Here is a 19876-nt window from a genome sequence, read left to right on the forward strand (position 1 = left end):
TCCCATTATACAACTTGCATTCTGTAATTGATTCTCTTAGAGGACTGGCTGCTATACAAAACCTGTTGACATAGTCTGAACCATGTCTGCTGTACTGACCAAGCCTTACGTCGACTATCCCGGTAAGCTCGACCTTCGGACGACCTCGTCAACCGTATCTATCATTCTGTCTCATCTGTTTGTTCTGTTTACTGTAGGCTACATCTTTGCCGCCTTTGTAGCGCAGGGAGGTCAGTCGACCTGCCAGTCGCTAGAATGCGTATGGGACGGAGGGTTGAAGCTGATCTCGAGCCAATGAACACGCTACATCAGGCTTGATGGGGTTCATCAAGGCCAGGTCGATCGCGTCCCTCGTGTGAGCACCTGAGATATCAAATGCCTGCGTGCTGTGCTGACAAGGGCCTGGAATCTGTTGACATCTCTATCTGCACCGCTTCACTGTCTGGAATCCCCATGAATACATGTCGGGTGGCGCTGCGAATGCGATTATGGGGATCACAGGTCCGGGTTGACGAGCGGTGCTGCCTTGGCATATGGAGCATATGTAAGTCGTCGGTACATGCGTGTCTCTGCGGACCAATTTCTTATGGGCTGACAAGCTGGTGGATGGTCTCTATCATTAGCTTAACACTCAGAACCCCAAGGACGTGAAGTTCTCCCTGAGTCAGTATCAATGATACCCTCAAATGCCCTGGAAAAGATACCGTTATTGACATCCTCGCTTTCACCTCAATCCATTTCCTCACTAATCTACATATGCTTGGCCTCTTTGGACAGTCACCTCGCTCTTACTGCTCTTTGTGATGGGCAGGAAGTTTGTCAGGAGCGGCAAGATCATGCCGGCCGGAATGGGTGAGTCGTCATTCTTGCAGAACGATCCGTTGCGGTGTGGTCAACTCGCTCTGAATTCACTATCACACACTTTCCTTACTACCTGGACCCTATGCATGATCGATAGTTTCCGTGAGTCCCTGTCGAGCCAAATGTATGGCTGTTACCCTGAAGAAGCTCACTCTCAATTCCGCTCCGCAGATTGCCTCTCTGATCATGGTCCTGCGATATGGTCAGCGCCTGATGTAGAAGACCATGTGTTTGTCCCGACCGCTATTGCCGAAGAGGTCGATGTGTTCCAACAATGCCAGTAGTGTCACAGATTCTCGATATCCATTCATGCATGCCTTCGACCTCGCGGAAGCAGATCTATATGTAACTGAGTGATTCCCAAACTCAACTTACGGAGTTCATAAGACCAGTGAACTAACTAAGCAATTAAGTAATCCTATCGTTATCGGAACGTCCATCCTCTCCAAAGCAAACAGGAGTCTCACCACAGTCTTGACATACACCTAATCTTTGCTCACGATGGATGTCGACCAGCTCAAACCTGAACCCATCACTCCAGCGATAGAGGGTGTGTCAAGGAACCGAACTCGTTGTCCGCAATCCGAGCTGACTCTGTCCCTTTCAGATGCCGTTGTATCCTTCCACATTACCCATTCGGACTCCGTACCTCGGACGCTGGCTCGCAGACTACATGCTCTAGCCTCTATACCCAGTCTACCCATCGCTCTGCAGGAGCATGCCAACAAGGTCTCCTCCTCTTCCAAGCACCGCGAGCTGCGCGAGATCGAGACGAACCGATACTCGGTTTCTGTCAAGCGTTTCGCCCGAGCCCGACAGGTGGCTAAAGAGCAAGAGGAGCTATATGAGAAGCAGTTGGAGGTGGTCGAGGCAGAGATCAAGCGGGAGGGATTGGCTTTGAAGAAGGAGAGGGAGATGCTGGCGGAACAAGAAAGGATCAAGGAGAGTCACGGCAAGGTTGCGGCCAAGCTAAAAGAACTGTCGAGTCGACCTAAGCAGAGGGTCGAGTTGGATCGGTATGTCTTTACGATACCATCGATAGACTGGCGATTTGTTTGCTGACCTGGTGTCGCCGTAGACTGATTACCAACGTCACGACGGAGATTGAAGAACAACAGGCGAAGAAGACCGCTTATCTTGCCGAAGCACAGTCTCGTCGAGATGCCTTCCGGACCCTCACCGATACCCTTCAGTCGGTCATTCGACAACCCCGCGTCGACCCAGAACGTTCCATCTCCGAACTACCTGTCAGGGAAAAGGAAGCCGTTGCCAAGGTTGCTGGCGTGAGCCGAGCCACGAGCCCGAAGCTAGGACTGCCCGCTGGCATGTCGTCCAAGGGAAAGAACACCCCTACCAGTTCTGTCAATGGTGATAGTCTACCCGAAAAGAGATTGGACCCCAAGGCAGCCGTCTTCACGCCGACCATCACGGTTCAACCTCCTCCCATTCAGCGCAGCAATACCGCCAGCGGAACCTTGCCTTATGGGAAATCTACATTGCCTGCAAACCCGGGACTGCCGAGTCGACCGTCAGGCTCCTACAAGGACATCCAAGTGCCTAAATCTGCCACAGGAGCATCTCGCACATCGGCGATGTCCCTGACGTCTAGTGCGCCACCGAGCCGAGCTGCCACTCCTTTGGCTAGGGACAGGGAGAGACCCGGCAACCCCAACAACAACAAGAACAACGGCAGAGGTAATGCCAATCCTCGCAACGGTCCTCCCGCGTCCGGCCGACCTTCGCTTGATGTCTCGTCTCATGCCAACTCGACGCCAGCAGTGCCCATGTCGCAGAAGAAGTCGACGAAGGAGGAGGGCGAGATGTCGGATCGGGAAGAGGGAGAGCTGAGTTCGGTAGGGGCGGGAGGGCGAACCGGTTTGAAGCGTGGGCGGGGCGTTCAGGGTGAAGGGGAGCCAAAGAGGAGACGAATGGACAGCAAATAAACCATCATCGCCAACTTGTATGAGAAGAAGGGCATGCTATGTGATGCCGGTCTCGTCGTCATATATCTATGTTACATCTTGTAGATGGACTACATACATTTCAGGCTCGATCGAGTACATACAAAAAATGGGTGTAAAGACGACGCCAGAGCGAGACAAATGGAGGAGAGGCCAAGAGAGTCATGAGGTCCGTAATCTGTTTGGCGATACTTTATTGCAGGAGCTGTTTTCGCTTGCTATAATCATCGATTATCTTCTGGACCTCAGTCTCCCTGATCATGGGTCCAGCTGTGACGAAACGGATCAGCTTGACCACGAGATGTATTTGTCAAAAGTCATCCAAAAACTTACTACCGTCGCACTGTGCCTTTTTCTTGAAGCTGTCACACAGGTCGTCCAGGTCAAAGCCGTTGGAAAGCTGTTTTAACAGAGACGCGTCAGTTCCCGTACTGTACCCCATGTTCGCTACGCGACTCACGTCAATCTTGCTCGAGACCGAATCCCAAGCCTCTTGAGTGCTCATCATCCTCGCTCCGTCAAGCGCCAACTTGTGCGCCACCGTGGCGCCTTCCGACATGGTCCCGACATCCATCGTGTTGAAGGGACACGGATGTTGGGTTTTCGAGCCAAACGTGCTCAGCTCGGCGGTTTCCAGAGGGTTCTTTTCAACCGTAGCCGACTCGGGTGACATGGTCAAATACTTGTTCGGCGAGAATGCGGCATCGGCGCTCGCTCCACTGACGGAGCCACCTCGTCCGTTGGCGGACCCGTTGCTGTCCGACCGAAGCGCACCGAGACCGGGTTGTCCAGGTCGTGCACCCATCAAGGTCTGCGACCACGGGCCAGCGTCGGTTGCAGCGTCGATCGGGCTGACGGAGCCGTGCGAGCCGCCAAACTGCTTCTGATTAGGAAGCGGCACCTCGGCGAGTCCGACGGGATCATACGACTCGGTCTGGTTCAAGCTCTTCCAGAACTCTTTCATCGCCTCGTCGTCCCCAAACAAATCGTCGATCGAGACGTTGCCGGCCAGATCGAATTCGTTACCGAGCAATTCGCCCGTTCCATCGACGCCGGGGACATCACGATACGCGTTGAATTGAGGTGCGGCAGGGGAGGGTTGGGCTGGTACACCAGGCGTCTGAGGTTGACCGTACTGCACCTTGAAGGCGTTCAACAAGGCTTGCAGGTCGACGTTGGCCATGGCGCCCGCCTGCTCTGCAGCGCTGGCGAACGGAGCATACGCGTTGATCCCGCCGTCACCATTGCCAGCGTTATTGGCAAACGCGTTGTAAGGCTCTGGGTTAAAGAATACGTTCTGATCCCCCGAAGTACCCGGCCTCGACGCTGGACTGATTGCGTCTGATCCGCTGAACGCCGACCGAGGAGAATCATAATTGGAAGTCGACGTCCCCGTATTGCTCCGTACCGAACCCGGAGTAGGATCCCTCGTCTTGTCGTTCGCGCCGATCAAGCTGATGGGCGGACTAGGCAACTTGTCGATCGGCATCCCGGGCGTCCCACTCGCGCTCGTCGACCGACTGGGCCCTCCAACGGCATGCTCACTCGTCTGAGTACCAGGAACTGGCATGTTGAAGGTAAACTTGTGCTCCTTGAGCGCCATGTTTTCCTTCTGCAACTTGGACAACAGCTGCCTAAGGTTGTCATTCTCAAACGTCTGTCCCGCGTTGTTGGCTTCGAGTTCGGCTACACGGTCCTCGAGCTGTGATAGGGGAAAAAGGCGGAGATCAAGGACACGTCAGCTCGGGCTGTCCGCTTGTACACGGCAGAATTGCGCAACGGCGGCAAGACTAACGTCCTTGACCCTCTGTTCCCTTCTCTCTCGGAAAGCCTTTTGCGCCGCCCTGTTCTGATTCTTTCTCTTGAGCGCCTTGGCCTGTGCATCCGTAGGCTCTTCTCTGGCCTGGCCATTGGCCGTGGATTTTCGGCGAGAAGACGCGGTCTCCTTTTTCACCCCGCGTTTCGAATTGCCAGCTGGTGGATTGTCGGAATGGTCCTCTGCCGATGAGTCTAGTGAGGGATACAGCACCGTAGCTGTTAGTATGTAGCTGGTCAACACAGTCTAGCCACCATTGTTCACCTTCTTCTCCCATGTGTCTCCTCAGATTCTGATGCCCACCCAACTCCTCCTCCTCGGCCTTGCGCTTGTGGTCATTCTTATCTCCACTGGCCCTCCTCGACCTGGACGAAATCGGGTTCCCCTCCCCGCCGGCTGACGAACTCGAAGGCTGTCTCATCGACGACGACCCGCCCTGTGATCCACCCGAGCCCGGACTGTTCCCCAACCCAGCTTCCGGGCTAGAGGTATTCGACCCCGGCGCCGAATCTTTCCCGCTAGCCGAAGCTTCAGGCGTGTGAACCCCCGGTTGTGGGTAAGATCCATTGGGCGGGTTGTTGGTCTGTATGGTCGAGGCTGGGATGCTCTGGTTCATCATCATCATCATCGCCATCAAGTTGTTGTTGTTGTAGTTGCTATTGTTGATGTCAGTGTTGGCCTTGTTGTTGGAGCCATTACCGCTGCTGCTACCGTTGCTATGGGTCGGACTAGGAAGGAAGCCGGTCGACCCGTTGGCGAAAGCGTTGTACGCCCCAAAATTCCCCTTTCCTCCCGTCAATGCCGGATTGACGAACCCCCTCTGTTGCTGCTGCGGTTGGACTTGAGGGTCTTGAAGTTGCCCGATCTGGTTGGCCGAAAAATCCAAGATCTCCTGCTTGGAAAACCCAGCCGAGTTTAGTCCCTGAAGGAAGGCGTTCAGGATCTCCGGGGTCAAGGGGATATCCTGCGGGTTGACGTTGGCGCTCTGGTTCTGATTGAAGTTGTTGTTGTTGTTGTTGTTGAAGTTGGTGTTGCCATTCCCGTTGCCGTTGTTAAAGTTCGAACCAGGGCTGAGGAACGGGTAATAGCCCGAGCTGAACGGCGATTGGTTGTTGCTGTTATTGTCGGCCTGGTTCTCCTGAGCGGCGAGTTGTTTCTCGAGTATCGACATGAACTCGAGAGAAGTCGGGGAGAGGGCCGAGTGTGACATGGTCGGCAGTGAAAGTGTCGAGTTTGATTTTGAAGTTGTTTTCTGTATGGGTTGTCGATCTGGTCCCAGCTTTGATTCTCAGGGACACGTGAAGGTGAAGATATGTTCCTTGTGAATAGGTTGACGACTGTGATGATACATGAAAGGATGTCCCGACGAAAAGACACAAAGAAGGATTGAGTCACGCCATCCGGATACCATTGGCGTGGAGGCGAACCTAGAAATGTCACTGACCACTTACCTAGGAGAACCTTGTCCTGATGACTGCTATTCTCGTTTCGTCTACTCCGACTCTTGCTGATGTGAATTCTTGACTCTAGCGTCAACGGTCGGCGAGACTCTCGTTGAGAGAGGGGAAGGACGGAGGATATCCTGATCCGCTCCCAAGCTGCGGTCGTCTTGTTAAACCTCCTCTGCTGGGTTCCGGCTGATCAGACCGAGTCCTGTTGCCCAAGGCAATGTAACGATGACGTCCAGAGGTGATTTCGACGCTGTTGTTATTGATGGAGCCGTTGATATCGATCGGCCTGCGGTATATCACGGCGTGTGAGATCGAGTTTGGATGCTCGAACGTTCTTCTCTGCTCGCTATGGTTGAGGAGAGGATGCGAGGGCAGCAGAGTGCAACGATAAGGTTGCAGAGTGTGTGATGGAGCTGAAGAGACTGAGCTACTACCTGTGAGGACGACGACGTGGAGGTCGATGATGATGATGATGATGATGATGATGATGATGATGATGCGAAGGAAACGTTTCCCCTGCCTCAGTGGAGGTGAGTGGTCTGGGTGGATTGATAATCAGCTGTTCTCCCCTAGCAACACTAGCAGCCGAACTCGGTACCAAGCGTTATCAAGGGGAAAGGAGGGCAGGGCAGGCAGTCACATCCGCGGTGCACATCAAGAATATTACAAAATCCTCCCTCTGCTCGACCCCCGCTGTCAACATAAGACTGTACCACACTACTATGACCCCCTTGAACTTGCAATGTCGTGCGACATCCAATCGACCTTCCTGACCCATGGATCCATGGCAATACCACCCTTTGAACGTCTCGACCTCGAACCCGATCGACGACCGCACGAACAGCGAGAGAAGGGATCAAGAGGCGATTCCGCACTCGCCGCCTCCACCTTCCCCCCCTCCCGGCACGACTTTTTGATCCCGTCGCTCGAGAGAGTTCTCCCGAAATGAGAAAGCGATCGAGAGGGTCCATTCGACCACGCACGAGGGGGAGACATATTCGAGTCAGCCCGATCACAAGGATCAACACTGATTCTCTTGTCCCCGGACTCGTTCACGCATGTTCGCACGCTCGCTGTGATCGTCGAGTCATTCCTCCGTCGCCCAACGCGGACCTCGCCCGCATGGCGGATCCGAAAACGACATGCGCTCGTTCTCTTGCCCGAAACCTTCGTCGCGATCGCGCTTCAGCCATGCGCCCTGCGCCGGTCGTCTCTTAGAAGGTGTTCCAACGTCTCAGGGAGGGTCATGTGGTAGTACAAGAGATCCAATTGTGACAATATGCCGCATCGACTCGACAAGGGTGATGACCGACCCCGGTCTTTGACGCATGATTGATTTGAGACTGTCACATAAAACAACGCCCACAACCTGTTGCACTTGTGATATTTTTGTTGTGCTGCTCATGCCGCTGAGACTCGGATATTTACTTCTTGTCGATCTCGTGGGCCTTTGTTCCTACAATTCATAAATCGCTGGGGGTGGTAATCGATCGTTTACCTTGCACACGGAAGAATGACGGGATGCCGACAAGAAGCGAAACCGACATCATGTTCGCTGGAACAGAACGGCACAGGTGAGTCTCGAAACGAGGTTTTACACTACGTGGGCCGTGCTCTTTATCGTTGTGCATGATATATACTGGATACCCGAAGCCGCTCGACTTGAAAGAGAATGGGGAAGGCCTCCTGATCGATTCGAGTATTGTGTCATATACTGTCCTGTCCTGAAGATACTTACCAACTGACAACTCTGCTATGTTTAACGTTGACTATAGCGAGGTTCCGAAAGCATTCGAGACTGTGCACCTTGAGCTTCCCTGCCATCTCCTCGGCGCAATATTCAGGATCGTTATCGTGTTATATGCGACAGCGGAATGTTGAGTTGACAGAGGAACAGGGTCGCGAGTTACGCTGCGAACCCCAACCGACCGAGGTCGAAACAAGTTGGAAGGATCCCCTCCGAATTCGCCCACGGTTGCCGATGATCGGTCCAGCGATGTAAATCCGCAAGCGGCAAAGCCAGGCGGAAGTGAAGGTACAATCAGGGACCATCGATCCAGGTCGAGAGGCGCCTGATTATCGTCCTGCGTGAATCAGTGGAACACAAACACAGTTGTATGGATTGCATCTCTACGCTTGCGCGTGAACAGTTTCTACGGACAACTTCGCGCTCGAGCATACAAGCATCAAGATCCCCGATTCAAGCATTCCGATCTCATCTGTACCCTACCGTACAGACCTTTCGCCTACAAGGGCTGCCATTTTCGTCAGCGAAACAGTCCTATCATGTATTGCAGTGCTGTATCCGTCATCAGGAGGTCGCAGGTCTTGCGCCTCTCTCGCTCTCGGCGATGGACGGGTTTGATCGCCCTTTGATCCGCGCGATCTGTCCCACCCTGGGAAGGGCTGAGGGGTTCGGGTCGGGGTTCGAGGACCCGATACCCGAGGGGAGAAATGATATATAGATATGTGGTGTATTGTCTAGGGCTAGGATATAGTTGGATAGAGGTTGCAGAGGAGAAACGACGTGAAACAGCTACCAGCTATCAGGTAATCGTTACGAGGTGAGTAGCGTGGCGCGTGTGACACACACACAGCGTGGTGGTGTTTCGGTGCCGAGATATCCTCCGGTCAACCTGGTCACATTTGCATCCGCTCGCCTCCCTTCCCCCCCACACTCCCTCTGCTGTCACCCCACCCACCCACGATCGCTCATCACCTTGGACATGTTGACAACCAACATCATCGGTCATTCTTCCCACTCGAACAGTCTCCCGCAACTCACAACCCCCAATCACTCCCATTCACATCACTACCACCACCTCTCATCTCTCTATCGAAAATGGTCAAAGCTGTCGTCGCAGGTGCTGCCGGTAAGCCCGTCCTCTTCATTCCGGGGACAGCCATTCCCTCACGATCTGACCATCCGCTCGGTCCTTCTCACTGTGCCGTCGCAGGTGGAATCGGACAACCCTTGTCCTTGTTGCTCAAGCTCAACCCCATCGTCACTGAACTGAGCCTGTACGATGTCGTCAACGCCCCCGGTGTGAGTCTGCATTCCTGGCTGTAAATGTGGATTGGCTGGTCGTCGTTCATGCGGCTCCTTTGTATTCGGACGCTGAATGAGCAAGGCCAAGTCGATATCTGGTAGAATTCAAGCTGATTCCTTACACTCTTTTCTTTCTATACCTGCCTGCTCCAATGCAATCACGATCCGAACCTACCGCACTGCTTCACGTCGATTTCCTGCATGATATCACATCCGCGGCACATAATGCATATCACAGGTCGCCGCCGACCTCTCCCACATCCCCACCCCGGCTCAAGTCTCGGGTTTCCTTCCCAACACCGGATCTCAGGGTCACAAGGGACCCGAGGAGGAGAAGCGAGGTGCCGTCAACGCGCTCAAGGGAGCCGATATCGTCGTCATCCCCGCTGGTGTGCCGAGGAAGCCGGGTATGACGTGAGTCGAGAGTCTTGGTCTGCTTTCGGGCATCGACAGCGCGGAAGAAAGGAAGCTCACTGGGTTTCTGTTTGGCTGGTTTTAGTCGAGATGACCTTTTCGTGAGTTGGAGATGTCTATGATGGCTCTGATAGGGTTATTGACTCGTTTACCTTACATTCCCATGATCCCATCGATTCGTGCATGTAGAACGTAAGTGCCAAGAAAAGACATCAACCACATTTCTAATAACCAACTGATTTCTCGATTGATTCAACAGATCAACGCCGGAATCTGTGCCACCCTCGCCGAGTCGATTGCCGAGGCTTGCCCCAAGGCTTTCATCCTCGTCATCTCGAACCCCGTCAACTCGACCGTGCCCGTCTTTGCCGAGGTCCTGAAGAAGAAGGGCGTCTTCGACCCCAAGCGGTGAGTCTAGGGTGCGAGTTGGAGGCCCGCTTCATTATACCAAAGGTCCTGAACATAACAATCACGTCACCGCCCATAGACTCTTCGGTGTCACCACCTTGGACTGCTTGCGAGCTTCGACTTTTGTCGCCAGCGTCGTCGGCGAGCCCACCGAGGCTTCCAAGTACGTCATCCCCGTTGTCGGAGGACACGCCGGACACACCATCCTGCCCCTCTTGTCGCAGGCCAAGCCCTCGATCCCCTCGTCCGTCCTGAAGGACAAGTCGAAGCGTGACGCTCTTGTCCACCGAATCCAGTTCGGTGGTGACGAGGTCGTCGAGGCCAAGGCGGGTACCGGATCCGCCACCTTGTCCATGGCTCAGGCCGGTGCCGAGTTTGCCGACAAGGTCATGCGAGCCGCCTTCAAGGGAGAGACCGGACTCGTCGCCCCTTCGTACGTCAACCTCGAGGCCGACCCTTCGGCGGCCAAGACGATCCAGCAAGAGATCGGTAAGGACCTCGCCTACTTTAGCGTCAACGTCGAGCTCGGAAAGGAGGGGATCGCCAAGCTCAACCCGGTCGGCAAGATTGACGAGACCGAGACTGCGCTCTTGAAAAAGGCCGTCGAGGATTTGGAGCCGAGCATCAACAAGGGTGTCGGTTTCTCCCCCGCCTCCAAGCTCTAAGAGCGAGCGTTGCTCTGGTGCAAAATCGCTCACCCTTACCTTTGTGGTTTGCGATCTCCCTTGTAGTCCTGGCTTGGCTTAGGAAGGAGTCTCTGAACAATCCGTGTAGATCATCGTCGAATATCAATTGAATATGAAATGGGCAAGCAGGCACAGCCATTTGCAACCGGTCTCAGGAACTGGACGGGCTGGAAATATCTGGCTTTCTCTCGCCTAGCTGAAATGACAACGATCTAGCTGCCTGCCATTCGCCGATGGATCCACGATTTACTGCCGAATTACAGGAGATAGAACGACTTTGAGGCAAAGCGGCTTATCGCCTGGGTGGTGACTCGAGCGATATCGGCTTTGCCTCACTGCAACCAACAACCATCTGCTTCTCCTCGCGTTGTTTCTTCTCCGAGCGGGTCTGATCTTCCCTCGTCCGCTGTCATTCCTCGCTTCGGTGCGATGTAGGGCTGTGGCAACAGATCGTTGGTCCATTGGATGAACGCGTCGCGCATGTCCTCACCTTCGTAGCGCCTGTCGACCACCTCTTGACGTAACTGCTTGCTCCATTGTATGATATCATCCGCGCCGATGATCTTCACGTAGATACCCCGTGGGAGGTGTTGCCTCAGGGCGCAGGCGAATGCCTCGGGATTGGGTAGTGCGACCCCGTACTTCAGGTAGAGCTCGAGGGTGAACAACGGGGCGGGATTCTGGACGTTGCTGAGTCGAAGCCCTGGACATCGGCCCCGGTTGTGCACATCCTGATGTTCCCAGGCGATGGCATACGGATCGACGAAACACCGAAGTGTACGTAGTTGACGTCTATATGCCTTGGGCAAGGCCGGAATTGGGATACCTGTCGCCGGGTTGTATGGCAGATCATCAAACACAGCCTCTGAGAAGAATAATCCCAGATCAGCCAGCGTGTTGGAGTCGTCAAGGTGGTCTATGAGAAGCCGTCGTTGATCGTCGGATCCACGCTCGACAAGCACTATCAGTTGCTTGATCCCTCTGGCTGCATCTAAAATCTTGTGCAGGATATCGTAGCTGATTTCGGCCGATCCCAAGACGAAAACTTCGAGATGCTGGAAGATCGAGTCGAAATCGTTAAACTCGGTCAGATGAGCTTGCAATTCCCTGCAGTCGAACTTGTGCGAAGTCTCTACGTACTCTGCCCATAAATCAAGAGACTGTTTATATAATGAGGCGGAGTAAAGGCGTTCATGTTCGATGTGGAGTGAGATCAAGCGGAACTCTGAGACGGGCCATATCGAACCTGGAGGGTCGAACATTCTGTTGACCGTGTTGTTCACGTAATCCTCGTTGTGATATAGCTTGAGATCCAAGGTAGGGAGCGCATCGGGGTGGGAGAAGTCCACTCTGGCCTTGTATAGAGCAATTCTGTCCCGATATCTTCGGCGTGAATAACCTGAATGGATTATGAGCACCTTCATGCGGGGCAGATCCTTTCGTATGATAGCGACGTCGAAGAGGTCGGAATCGTCAAACGTCTCATACTGATTGACTGAAGTTTTGTACAACGATCGTCTCTCCTGGTTAACAAGGATATGCGAGACGAACGATATCATCAGCCTGTTGGCTTCTGGGGCTCTTTGTGGGATGCAGCTTACAGGCAAGCATATCTTGAGAACGTTGGGCAACTTCTTAGACGATGTGTGTCGCCATAGCCTTCGGACCGTGGCGGGCAAACAGTCTCTAGCCACACAGCACATGTTCACGAGAGTCCTTTGGTGATCAATGTGAGCTATAATCAAATCTCGAATGAGAGGAATGCGAAAGACTTCGCGAGCCTTGATCCTGTCCTGTTTGCAAGGATGATTCAGCTCGGCGAGATTGGATGACAAGAAAACTGATCCGGCTGACCGTGTACGATGTATGGATTTCCATGACTTTCTGATTGGGGGTGATTCCTATCGTTGAAGTGATGCCATCAATCTGCAGCCTGATATGGGTAGTAGCAGTAGTAGTGTATCGAAATTTCCAAGCGGGGACTTACGAGGTTGTTGCGTTCGCAAGTTTGCGAGGATGACGAGGATGAGCCAGCCAGCCAGCCGACGGGATCAAAAGCTGATCGTGCTTCACATTCGTTCCCTCTCTCAGGGTGTGAACCTTTACATCGACGATAGTCTATCCAACGACAGCATTCTGTGTTCTGTACCATCCCTGTTTATCGAAACTTGTGAGACCAGCCGCGCCCATTGCTCGAGTTGCAAAAGCGATATCAGTCAAGATTCACAGGGTCTCACCAAAGTTCAATCTGCTTAGCTAATACTGACCGCGGGCCGCGGTGTCAGGGCTGAGCTATGATGTATCCCGTATATCAATATACCTTGTAGGGAGAGTTTATGTATGGCAATTAACGTGAATGCGGTCGATTCATCTTCTACTGCCCGTCTCCCATAGGAGAGTTCGCACCCTGCCGATTCTTGCAGACTGCATACAATTCGGAAGGCAGACATTCCCCTGTGACTCAGATGACAGACATTCCCGGATGCCTCTCTTGCCCAGACCGAACGGCGATTCTCACATGGATGCGATGAAGGCCACTATCCAATAGGCCGGTTTTGCTCAGAATTCGATCTGGCTGTTGACTCCGGGCCGAAATGCATTCATATACTACTGTACACAGAGGCCGTACGGCGCTAACCCCAACCTCGACACAGACAAACGCAAGTAATCAGTAGCCAATATAAGTGCCCTAAGCGCCAATTCTCTACTGTTGACGAGGTTCTCGGGGCAATGACCAGCTGACAGACAAGATGAGGTTGTCGTATCCTGGTGAAAACGATCGAAAATATCGATCAGCGAACCGCGCGCTCTATTCTCCGCAACAGCTTGAAGCTGACCTCGTCCGTCCAACGCCTTCATGGCCTTCTCCCCATCCGCCCTGCTCTCGAAGCTGACAAACGCGAAACCCTTGCTCTCGCCAGTCTCCCTGTCCCTAACGACGTTGGCCCTGGCGATCCTGCCGTACCTGCCAAACATGTCTCGGAGATCGTCCTCGTCGGCGTCGGTCGAGAGCGAGGTGATTCGGAGGGTGGGCAGGTCGTCTCGGTTCCGGTTGAACATGGATTCTCCAGCCGGTCGAGAAGAACCGGCTCGCATCGAGCTGAGAGTGGGGGATGAAGCGAGCGGATGAGCAACGATAATACATGCACGACGTAGATCCTGGAGGAAACTCACGGAGGAACGTATTTCGATCCGCCGGCAGCGCTGGCCATGGCCTCGGCCGGCGTAGGCGCGTCATCCAGAGGAGGTTCCCCACCAGCCAACAAGTCGCCCATACCAGCGCCCTCGAGAGTGTCTTTGATGGGACACTTCGACGTGAAATGGTCTCCCTTACAGATACGACAGGCGATCTTCTTGCTTCCGAGCTGGGCCTTGAGCTTGGCGCTTTCGTCTTGCTCCGGCTCGGCCTAGCGAAGCGTAGTGGATTGATTCAGGATCACAGCTTATCAGTAGAGAAGGCGTGAGAGGAACATGCTACACCGACCGCACGGCTTACCTTTTGGCCACCAGCGCTAACCTTGAACTGCATGTCCTCGGCAACGGTCGTCGTAGCCCTGTCAGGTCCAGCAGGCTTTCCCTTCTCGGCACCGAACCTATGGACCACCCGTGCGGCCACAAGTCAGTTCCTATCCTTCGTCCGCTGCCGTAATCCCGCCACGCCTCAACCTCCACACTCACTTGGCCCAGTGCTTCCTCTCGGCAACCGCATGGCTGACCTCCCTCACTTGCGTACTCCTCTTGATCTTTCGGGTAATCTTGACCTTCTTTCCATCCTCGTTGTATCGCCATTCGGTAGTGGTGATGGTACCGTCCGGGTTGGTAACCTCGCTGGGGGCGGGAAGGGCGACGCCTGGATTGCGATACGGGAATGCCGAGCTATCAGTAGGGGTCGTCGACAGTAGGGATATGAGCCGCAGACTCACGCTCCTCGACGCCATCGTCATCGGCCCAGTTGGTGCTTGCGGGTTGGCTGCCACGGGGAAACCAAATTGCAAGAGAGGGAGAGGGGAAGAGCCGACGTTAGCAATCGGGGTTCCGGTTGTGATCCGTCGTCATGGCTCCTCGTCGGGGACAAGCGTTGATTCCACCATCAAACTCACTCTACAGCTACGGGCATTGTATGAGGATGGTATTTGGGTGATAGTCTGGTATTCGATGCGTTATCAGCTGCTGCTGTGGTAAAGACTGGACTGGGTGAACCTTCAATGACAAAGAGGTCGAAGGTCGACTTCGAGAGAAAGTATGGATCGGTCAACGCGGAATTGTTCATTTATCAAAATAATCACCGGCTGCTATGACGTGTCTTTTTCGTGGGATCGGCCTGTCACTTTGATCAGAGTCTTTTAGAGCGCAGTTTCGTGGATGCGTTCTCATGGGCATACTCGAAGTCACACATATGCATACATTTAGGCAGAAGTACCAATTACGGTCAGGTCATCCCTTCAATCGTCGTCGAAATGCACCGTTCGCGTGGAGTTGACGCTGAAATGACTGCCGCCACTGTCGTGCGACCGCAATGCCGGCCTTCTAATAGAAACTGTACTGGTCTGCTGGCTCTGATCAGTAGGTCCGAACGAGAGGCTACTCGAAATCGAGGTGACGGTTCTTGTCGCTTGTGCTTGTGTCTCGTTGGGATCGCTCAATATCTTCCCGGCGCAATGCAGCACAACTAATTTGTGATTAGCTCTGAACCATTGGCTGAGTTGTTTGTAATCTCGGTGGACATGGCTCTGTACACAGAATTTCCACTCGGATGGTTGCTCCTCCCCGTCAAAACCTGTGTCGCTCTTCGAATACCACGTCCCGGTGGCAGGAGGAATCGCTCTCGCTCCTCTTCCCTCATCAGAGCCAAGCAATCCCTTTTCAGAGCCGAGCGCGAGATCGACCTGAAGTTTCTCCAACAGACTTGTACAGTTCTCCGCAAACAGGTTCGAAGGTGGAGCCGGTTTTTATTCATAGTGTATCAACGTCGATACGCATAAGATTCCATCTATCTTGGAAGGTTTCATCATGGTCGAGAATTGCTGACCGTGATGACATCAGAGTTGATATCAAGTAGAATCTCGAGCATTAGAGATTCTGGCTCATAGATATACACTTCATGGATCGGTCAATTGACACATTCGCGATGCGGAAGCTTAGACGTCCTTTGTTCCGGAGGAAAAGTCCGCTTGAAGAACGTTCGGCTTGGACCTTCAGGTTCTCCGAAGTCTGTCTCGACCGAGCGCTAGTGCATTTGTCAGGAGGTTCTTCCTTTGTCGAGCAGATAACTCGCTGAGCGATTCTAAGCACCCACAGACCGTTCGCCAATTCTTTGGTCTCAAGCGCTTGAGAGGTGAACCTGAATACTATTGTATCGATGGGTGCCTGTAGCTTAGTTTATGCCGGATGGTTCAGCCTGTTGTAAAGTACAGTCTGGCTATCATTCACTCGAGCATCCGCTCCCCTGGCTTGGTACTGATAGCCTCGACTGTAGGTACAGGAAACTCCGTTTCCTTTGTTTTGGGATAACGCGAAGGAGGCAGCTTCGGTCTGCCGCCATATCACGTCGTCCTGTGTCAGATGAATGATGGGGAACAGAACACGCTTGAACCCATTTTTCGCCATTTCCGCTGACAGTCGTGGCGGTAGAGGCTCTGATGTGACTCTGATAGTCACTGGCAGACTCTGAAAGGAAAAGTGGTCTCTACTGACTTCCGTTAAACCTCCTACCGGCATATGATCTGGCACTCAGAGGAACCCGGAACCAAACTGCCCAACTCGATCGTTTTGATGTTTCGCTGCACACTACTAGCTGGATGATTGACCCGCTCTTGACGTTTCAGATATGGGTACAAGGCCTCGAGAATGGCGCGATCAAAGAGTCTGATGTTTACGAACAGCTTCATACCCTGCCATGCTTTCTCCCTCGGATCCCATACTACGTAATTCTGGTGGTACCCGATTTTTAAGAGTACGAGTACGCTCAACTTTCGCGCAGCCTTTTCGCGCGGAGCGGATGATGGCGTGAATCCAATTTCAAACGATTGACTAGACATGAAAGCTCCGTCTCACAGTCAAACATGCCGATCTAGGCAGATCGCCGATGTGCACATTGTCCAGCGGGCTGCCCAAATGCTGTAGCCAAGAGCTCCTCCGAACTTGCCGGCAGAAGGGAAACGCCTCCCCACGGGTCCGGAGCCCCGTACTTTCCGTTCCGCTTTAGGCAGTTTCACTTCAGCATCGAAGGCGGGACCAAGGCAACAATGATATATATATCAGGAGGATTCATTTTGCTCGTTGGTATATCTGAGCACTCCTTCTTTGAGACAAAGCGCTGTTTGGAAATGGTTCTAACCTATAGGATGCGCTCATCGATCTCACTCGCGCTTATCGCTGTGGCCTCTTTGGCCCAGGCATCTCCTCTCAATGAGCGAAACAATGGTGGCCAGAACGAAGAACAGAAAGGTTCTCAGCCTTCTGTCAAAATTCAGAACGGGACGATCTTGTGGGTTGCCGTGCCTTGTTGCACTGGATATGCACGATCCGTGATACGCTGAACCTTGTGGAATGATATCGTACAACTCTCGTATCGGTAGGGGTGTGGATATACCTGGTTTTGATCAAGAGGCCTTCTTCGGGATTCCTTATGCTAAGCCGCCCGTTGGAGATCTCAGGCTCAAACCTGCACAGCCTCGGTGAGTACATTCCGATCATGAGTGACCTATCGTATTCTGACCCCCTTCATTCGATGCAGCGATACTCCCTTTGGCTCGTATCAGGCCACGGACCCCGGTGCAGCCTGCTACTCGCCTTTAGCTGCACAAGGCATGGACTTCAATGCCGCCTGGAATCAATCGGAAGATTGCTTGACCTTGAACATCGTCCGCCCTTAGTCAGTCGACCCCTATTTACGCATTCTTGGCTCCGTGCGATTCTGAAATAGGGCGTGGCACACCTGTAGCTCGGCCAAAGACCAGTCGAAGCCTCTGCCCGTTGCTGTATGGAGTAAGTACGAGTACCAGGAATCTTCCATTGGTTGTGCTGAGTAGCGTGCTTCTCTCGTAGTTTATGGAGGCGCGTTTGTAAGTGATCCCGCGAGTTACCCTACCCGATCGGAACTGAACACATACGTAACGTACTACTCAGACTCAAGGTTTCGCAGTAAGTCATTGGACTGTGTCTGCTTTCGTTCGTCTTCCTCAGCGACTGAAATCTATTACTCCAGGGAGATCAACGATACAACGGTACCTGGCTTTTGGACGCTGGTAATGCGAATGGAAGTCCTTTCGTTTATGTCAGCATCAAGTAAGTTTCCACCGAAACAAGTTGCCTCTTGGTGCTGCTATTGGGTTGCTTATCGCTCGTCGCTAGCTACCGACTTGCATCCCTCGGGTTCTCCTACAACAAGGCTCTACTTGAAGAAGGTTCGGTCAACTTGGGCATCCGTGATCAATATTTAGCTTTGCAATGGGTGCAGGAGAATATCGCTGCGTTCGGAGGAGACCCCGATCGCGTGACTCTGTTCGGCGAAAGCGTAAGTTTTCGCATGCCACCTGCGCGTATACCATCTAACTTCAGGTTTTGGTTGAGACTCAGGCTGGGGGTGCCAGTACCTTGTTCCAGACTCTGGCCTACGGTGGGAGGGATGACAATCATTTCCACCAAGTCATTATCCAAAGTGGTACACTTCCGCAGCAATATGCCAACGTATCGTCCCCTGCTGCCGTAGCGGCCTACAATAACCTCTTGGCAAACTCTACCTGCATTTCTACCATGTCAGACTCGGCGGCACAACAGCTAGCCTGCATTAGGTCTCTGCCTATCCAAACCTTCCGACAACTAACGGCGACCGCACCCACCGGTTTTGTGCAGGACAACGACTTTTTGCAGTCTCCATCTTCCGCCAGTGCTTTGAACAACGGAGCGTACATCAAGGTTCCTTCCATCCTTGGAGCAAACACGGACGAGGGTTCAACGTTCGGCCCTCGAGGCGCTAACTCTAGCGAGGACGTGTTGCGCCTGAACAATATCCCCGAATCGATCGCCAACGCAACTCTTGCAGCTTACTCCAACGATCCCAAGCTCGGGTGTCCCTACAACACTGGTGATTACCAATTGCCACCAACCTTTGGACCTCCTGGAACTCAGGATAAACGTTCGCAATCCATCTACGGCGATATATTTGTCGACAGGTAAGTATCTGATTGCTCGTTATGCTTATCACTGTTCGAATGGTTCACTTACATTTGCGTCGTTGCAGTGGTCGTCGACACTTGGCCCAGCTCAACGCAGATGCCGGCGTTCCGGTTTACAGCTATCGATTCAATCACGTTCCCTGGGTTACCGTTAGCTTGCCCTTCGTCCAATGGGTGTCTCACGGTAGCGACGTCCCCTACGTATTCAACTCGCAGGTCAACAGGCGAGTGACGACATTTGTGATCGATGCTTGATTAGGCTTTACACTGAATCTCCAATCGATTTTAGAACCGAGGAGTGGCTCAAGTACAATCTCCCTATGACACCTCTCGGTCAGGGCGCGCCCATCGCTGATCGCGCCCTGGGAGAATACATGGCTCGCTCATGGGCTGCCTTTATCGCCACCGGTAACCCGAACGATGCCAATTGTATGTGACGTTGCCATCACCGAGGCCTTCCCGCTGACAATTGGTTTTGCTCGTCCGGCCCCATAGATACTTCTGGTGTGTACTGGCCTGAATACAGCAACGGGACCCAGAACCTGGTTTGGCAGACTCAAGGCAGCATCGTCGAGAAGGACGTGAGTAGCTGGACTTCCGTTACGAGTCGAAGGAGCGGAGTGCTAAGATCGCATCGAACAGGATTATCGCAAGGAAGGTATTCAGACCATCATTGAAGGCTTTTGGTCCTCTTGAGTGGAGCTGCTCCATACCGGCCGTTGTGGTCGAACGCCATGCTTCAACCCTCAGGCGTGCCAGCTACAAAGAAGTTCCGCCAGGTGTTTTTCCTCCTAATCGTTCCGGTTCCAAGCATCTAGCGTCTATGTCCAGGGAAAGAGGAAGTTACGAACACTTCCCACTTAAAACATTAGTCTCGTTCATCCACCCTTTCTAGGATCTTTCTCATATTACGTGTTTTGACATGTATTCCCGGCTATAGCTGATGCACACATAATACAAAGTTCTCACGTCTAGGTACCTGTGATGCAAAGCGTACACTACGGTATCCTCTGTTTCTAGATCATTGAGCGGAGTTTCTGGCCTGCGAAGACA

At 53.2% G+C, this 19876-nt stretch overlaps 7 protein-coding genes across 7 annotated transcripts; 4 read left to right on the top strand and 3 right to left on the bottom strand.

The window, feature by feature from the left end:
- Positions 1 to 13: 13 nt before the first annotated feature.
- Positions 14 to 1279, top strand: HD553DRAFT_306316 (transmembrane protein 14C-like protein). The gene is made up of 8 exons (XM_046179262.1): positions 14 to 122; positions 198 to 230; positions 313 to 355; positions 502 to 544; positions 624 to 663; positions 778 to 852; positions 923 to 927; positions 1033 to 1279. Exons 1-8 carry the CDS (start codon positions 83 to 85, stop codon positions 1078 to 1080), a joined length of 327 nt encoding a protein of 108 aa, XP_046038815.1. The 5' UTR covers positions 14 to 82; the 3' UTR covers positions 1081 to 1279.
- Positions 1253 to 2968, top strand: HD553DRAFT_175630 (uncharacterized protein). Its single transcript, XM_046176921.1, has 3 exons — positions 1253 to 1411; positions 1469 to 1877; positions 1940 to 2968. The coding sequence occupies exons 1-3, from the start codon at positions 1363 to 1365 to the stop codon at positions 2802 to 2804; spliced, it is 1323 nt and encodes a 440-aa protein (XP_046038816.1). The 5' UTR covers positions 1253 to 1362; the 3' UTR covers positions 2805 to 2968.
- On the bottom strand, positions 2910 to 6240 carry HD553DRAFT_175672 (uncharacterized protein). The gene is made up of 6 exons (XM_046176922.1): positions 6090 to 6240; positions 4903 to 5975; positions 4618 to 4832; positions 3283 to 4524; positions 3156 to 3222; positions 2910 to 3092 (listed from the first exon to the last, which is right to left on the bottom strand). The coding sequence occupies exons 2-6, from the start codon at positions 5846 to 5848 to the stop codon at positions 3016 to 3018; spliced, it is 2547 nt and encodes an 848-aa protein (XP_046038817.1). The 5' UTR covers positions 5849 to 5975; positions 6090 to 6240; the 3' UTR covers positions 2910 to 3015.
- A 2396-nt stretch (positions 6241 to 8636) lies between these two features.
- Positions 8637 to 10865, top strand: HD553DRAFT_292918 (putative L-malate dehydrogenase). The gene is made up of 7 exons (XM_046178416.1): positions 8637 to 8653; positions 8860 to 8962; positions 9047 to 9135; positions 9377 to 9552; positions 9638 to 9653; positions 9812 to 9960; positions 10040 to 10865. Exons 2-7 carry the CDS (start codon positions 8932 to 8934, stop codon positions 10623 to 10625), a joined length of 1047 nt encoding a protein of 348 aa, XP_046038818.1. The 5' UTR covers positions 8637 to 8653; positions 8860 to 8931; the 3' UTR covers positions 10626 to 10865.
- HD553DRAFT_306339 (uncharacterized protein) lies at positions 10866 to 11886 on the bottom strand. The gene is made up of 2 exons (XM_046179263.1): positions 11787 to 11886; positions 10866 to 11701 (listed from the first exon to the last, which is right to left on the bottom strand). The coding sequence occupies exons 1-2, from the start codon at positions 11793 to 11795 to the stop codon at positions 10979 to 10981; spliced, it is 732 nt and encodes a 243-aa protein (XP_046038819.1). The 5' UTR covers positions 11796 to 11886; the 3' UTR covers positions 10866 to 10978.
- A 1011-nt stretch (positions 11887 to 12897) lies between these two features.
- On the bottom strand, positions 12898 to 14817 carry HD553DRAFT_306341 (eIF-3 RNA-binding subunit). The gene is made up of 7 exons (XM_046179264.1): positions 14747 to 14817; positions 14570 to 14616; positions 14325 to 14496; positions 14143 to 14239; positions 13821 to 14053; positions 13484 to 13746; positions 12898 to 13412 (listed from the first exon to the last, which is right to left on the bottom strand). Exons 1-7 carry the CDS (start codon positions 14761 to 14763, stop codon positions 13351 to 13353), a joined length of 891 nt encoding a protein of 296 aa, XP_046038820.1. The 5' UTR covers positions 14764 to 14817; the 3' UTR covers positions 12898 to 13350.
- Positions 14818 to 16959: 2142 nt separating this feature from the next.
- HD553DRAFT_281265 (Alpha/Beta hydrolase protein) lies at positions 16960 to 19795 on the top strand. Its single transcript, XM_046178128.1, has 13 exons — positions 16960 to 17133; positions 17225 to 17323; positions 17383 to 17520; positions 17590 to 17633; positions 17694 to 17710; positions 17775 to 17789; positions 17854 to 17933; positions 18000 to 18162; positions 18225 to 18820; positions 18889 to 19047; positions 19113 to 19252; positions 19319 to 19404; positions 19466 to 19795. Exons 1-13 carry the CDS (start codon positions 16973 to 16975, stop codon positions 19517 to 19519), a joined length of 1752 nt encoding a protein of 583 aa, XP_046038821.1. The 5' UTR covers positions 16960 to 16972; the 3' UTR covers positions 19520 to 19795.
- The last annotated feature ends 81 nt before the right edge of the window (positions 19796 to 19876 follow it).

Source organism: Filobasidium floriforme (assembly GCF_021052385.1).
Source record: "Filobasidium floriforme strain CBS 6241 chromosome Unknown HD553scaffold_4, whole genome shotgun sequence".
In the NCBI taxonomy this organism is placed as follows: Eukaryota; Fungi; Basidiomycota; class Tremellomycetes; order Filobasidiales; family Filobasidiaceae; genus Filobasidium; species Filobasidium floriforme.

Coding starts and splice junctions, on each gene's coding strand:
- HD553DRAFT_306316 (XM_046179262.1), top strand. CDS start 83: ATGTCTGCTGTACTGACCAAGCCTTACGTCGACTATCCCG. Junction 545..623: donor CCTTGGCATATGGAGCATAT/GTAAGTCGTCGG, acceptor CTCTATCATTAG/CTTAACACTCAGAACCCCAA. Junction 664..777: donor GGACGTGAAGTTCTCCCTGA/GTCAGTATCAAT, acceptor CTCTTTGGACAG/TCACCTCGCTCTTACTGCTC.
- HD553DRAFT_175630 (XM_046176921.1), top strand. CDS start 1,363: ATGGATGTCGACCAGCTCAAACCTGAACCCATCACTCCAGCGATAGAG. Junction 1,412..1,468: donor CATCACTCCAGCGATAGAGG/GTGTGTCAAGGA, acceptor TGTCCCTTTCAG/ATGCCGTTGTATCCTTCCAC. Junction 1,878..1,939: donor CAGAGGGTCGAGTTGGATCG/GTATGTCTTTAC, acceptor GTGTCGCCGTAG/ACTGATTACCAACGTCACGA.
- HD553DRAFT_175672 (XM_046176922.1), bottom strand. CDS start 5,848: ATGTCACACTCGGCCCTCTCCCCGACTTCTCTCGAGTTCATGTCGATA. Junction 4,833..4,902: donor GAGACACATGGGAGAAGAAG/GTGAACAATGGT, acceptor ATCCCTCACTAG/ACTCATCGGCAGAGGACCAT. Junction 3,093..3,155: donor AAAGGCACAGTGCGACGGTA/GTAAGTTTTTGG, acceptor GTTTCGTCACAG/CTGGACCCATGATCAGGGAG.
- HD553DRAFT_292918 (XM_046178416.1), top strand. CDS start 8,932: ATGGTCAAAGCTGTCGTCGCAGGTGCTGCCG. Junction 8,963..9,046: donor TGTCGTCGCAGGTGCTGCCG/GTAAGCCCGTCC, acceptor GTGCCGTCGCAG/GTGGAATCGGACAACCCTTG. Junction 9,961..10,039: donor GGCGTCTTCGACCCCAAGCG/GTGAGTCTAGGG, acceptor CACCGCCCATAG/ACTCTTCGGTGTCACCACCT.
- HD553DRAFT_306341 (XM_046179264.1), bottom strand. Junction 13,747..13,820: donor GGATCGAAATACGTTCCTCC/GTGAGTTTCCTC, acceptor CCCCACTCTCAG/CTCGATGCGAGCCGGTTCTT. Junction 13,413..13,483: donor GAAGGCGTTGGACGGACGAG/GTCAGCTTCAAG, acceptor CGTTTTCACCAG/GATACGACAACCTCATCTTG.
- HD553DRAFT_281265 (XM_046178128.1), top strand. CDS start 16,973: ATGGTTCTAACCTATAGGATGCGCTCATCGATCTCACTCGCGCTTATC. Junction 17,934..17,999: donor TTCGTTTATGTCAGCATCAA/GTAAGTTTCCAC, acceptor GCTCGTCGCTAG/CTACCGACTTGCATCCCTCG. Junction 18,821..18,888: donor GGCGATATATTTGTCGACAG/GTAAGTATCTGA, acceptor GCGTCGTTGCAG/TGGTCGTCGACACTTGGCCC.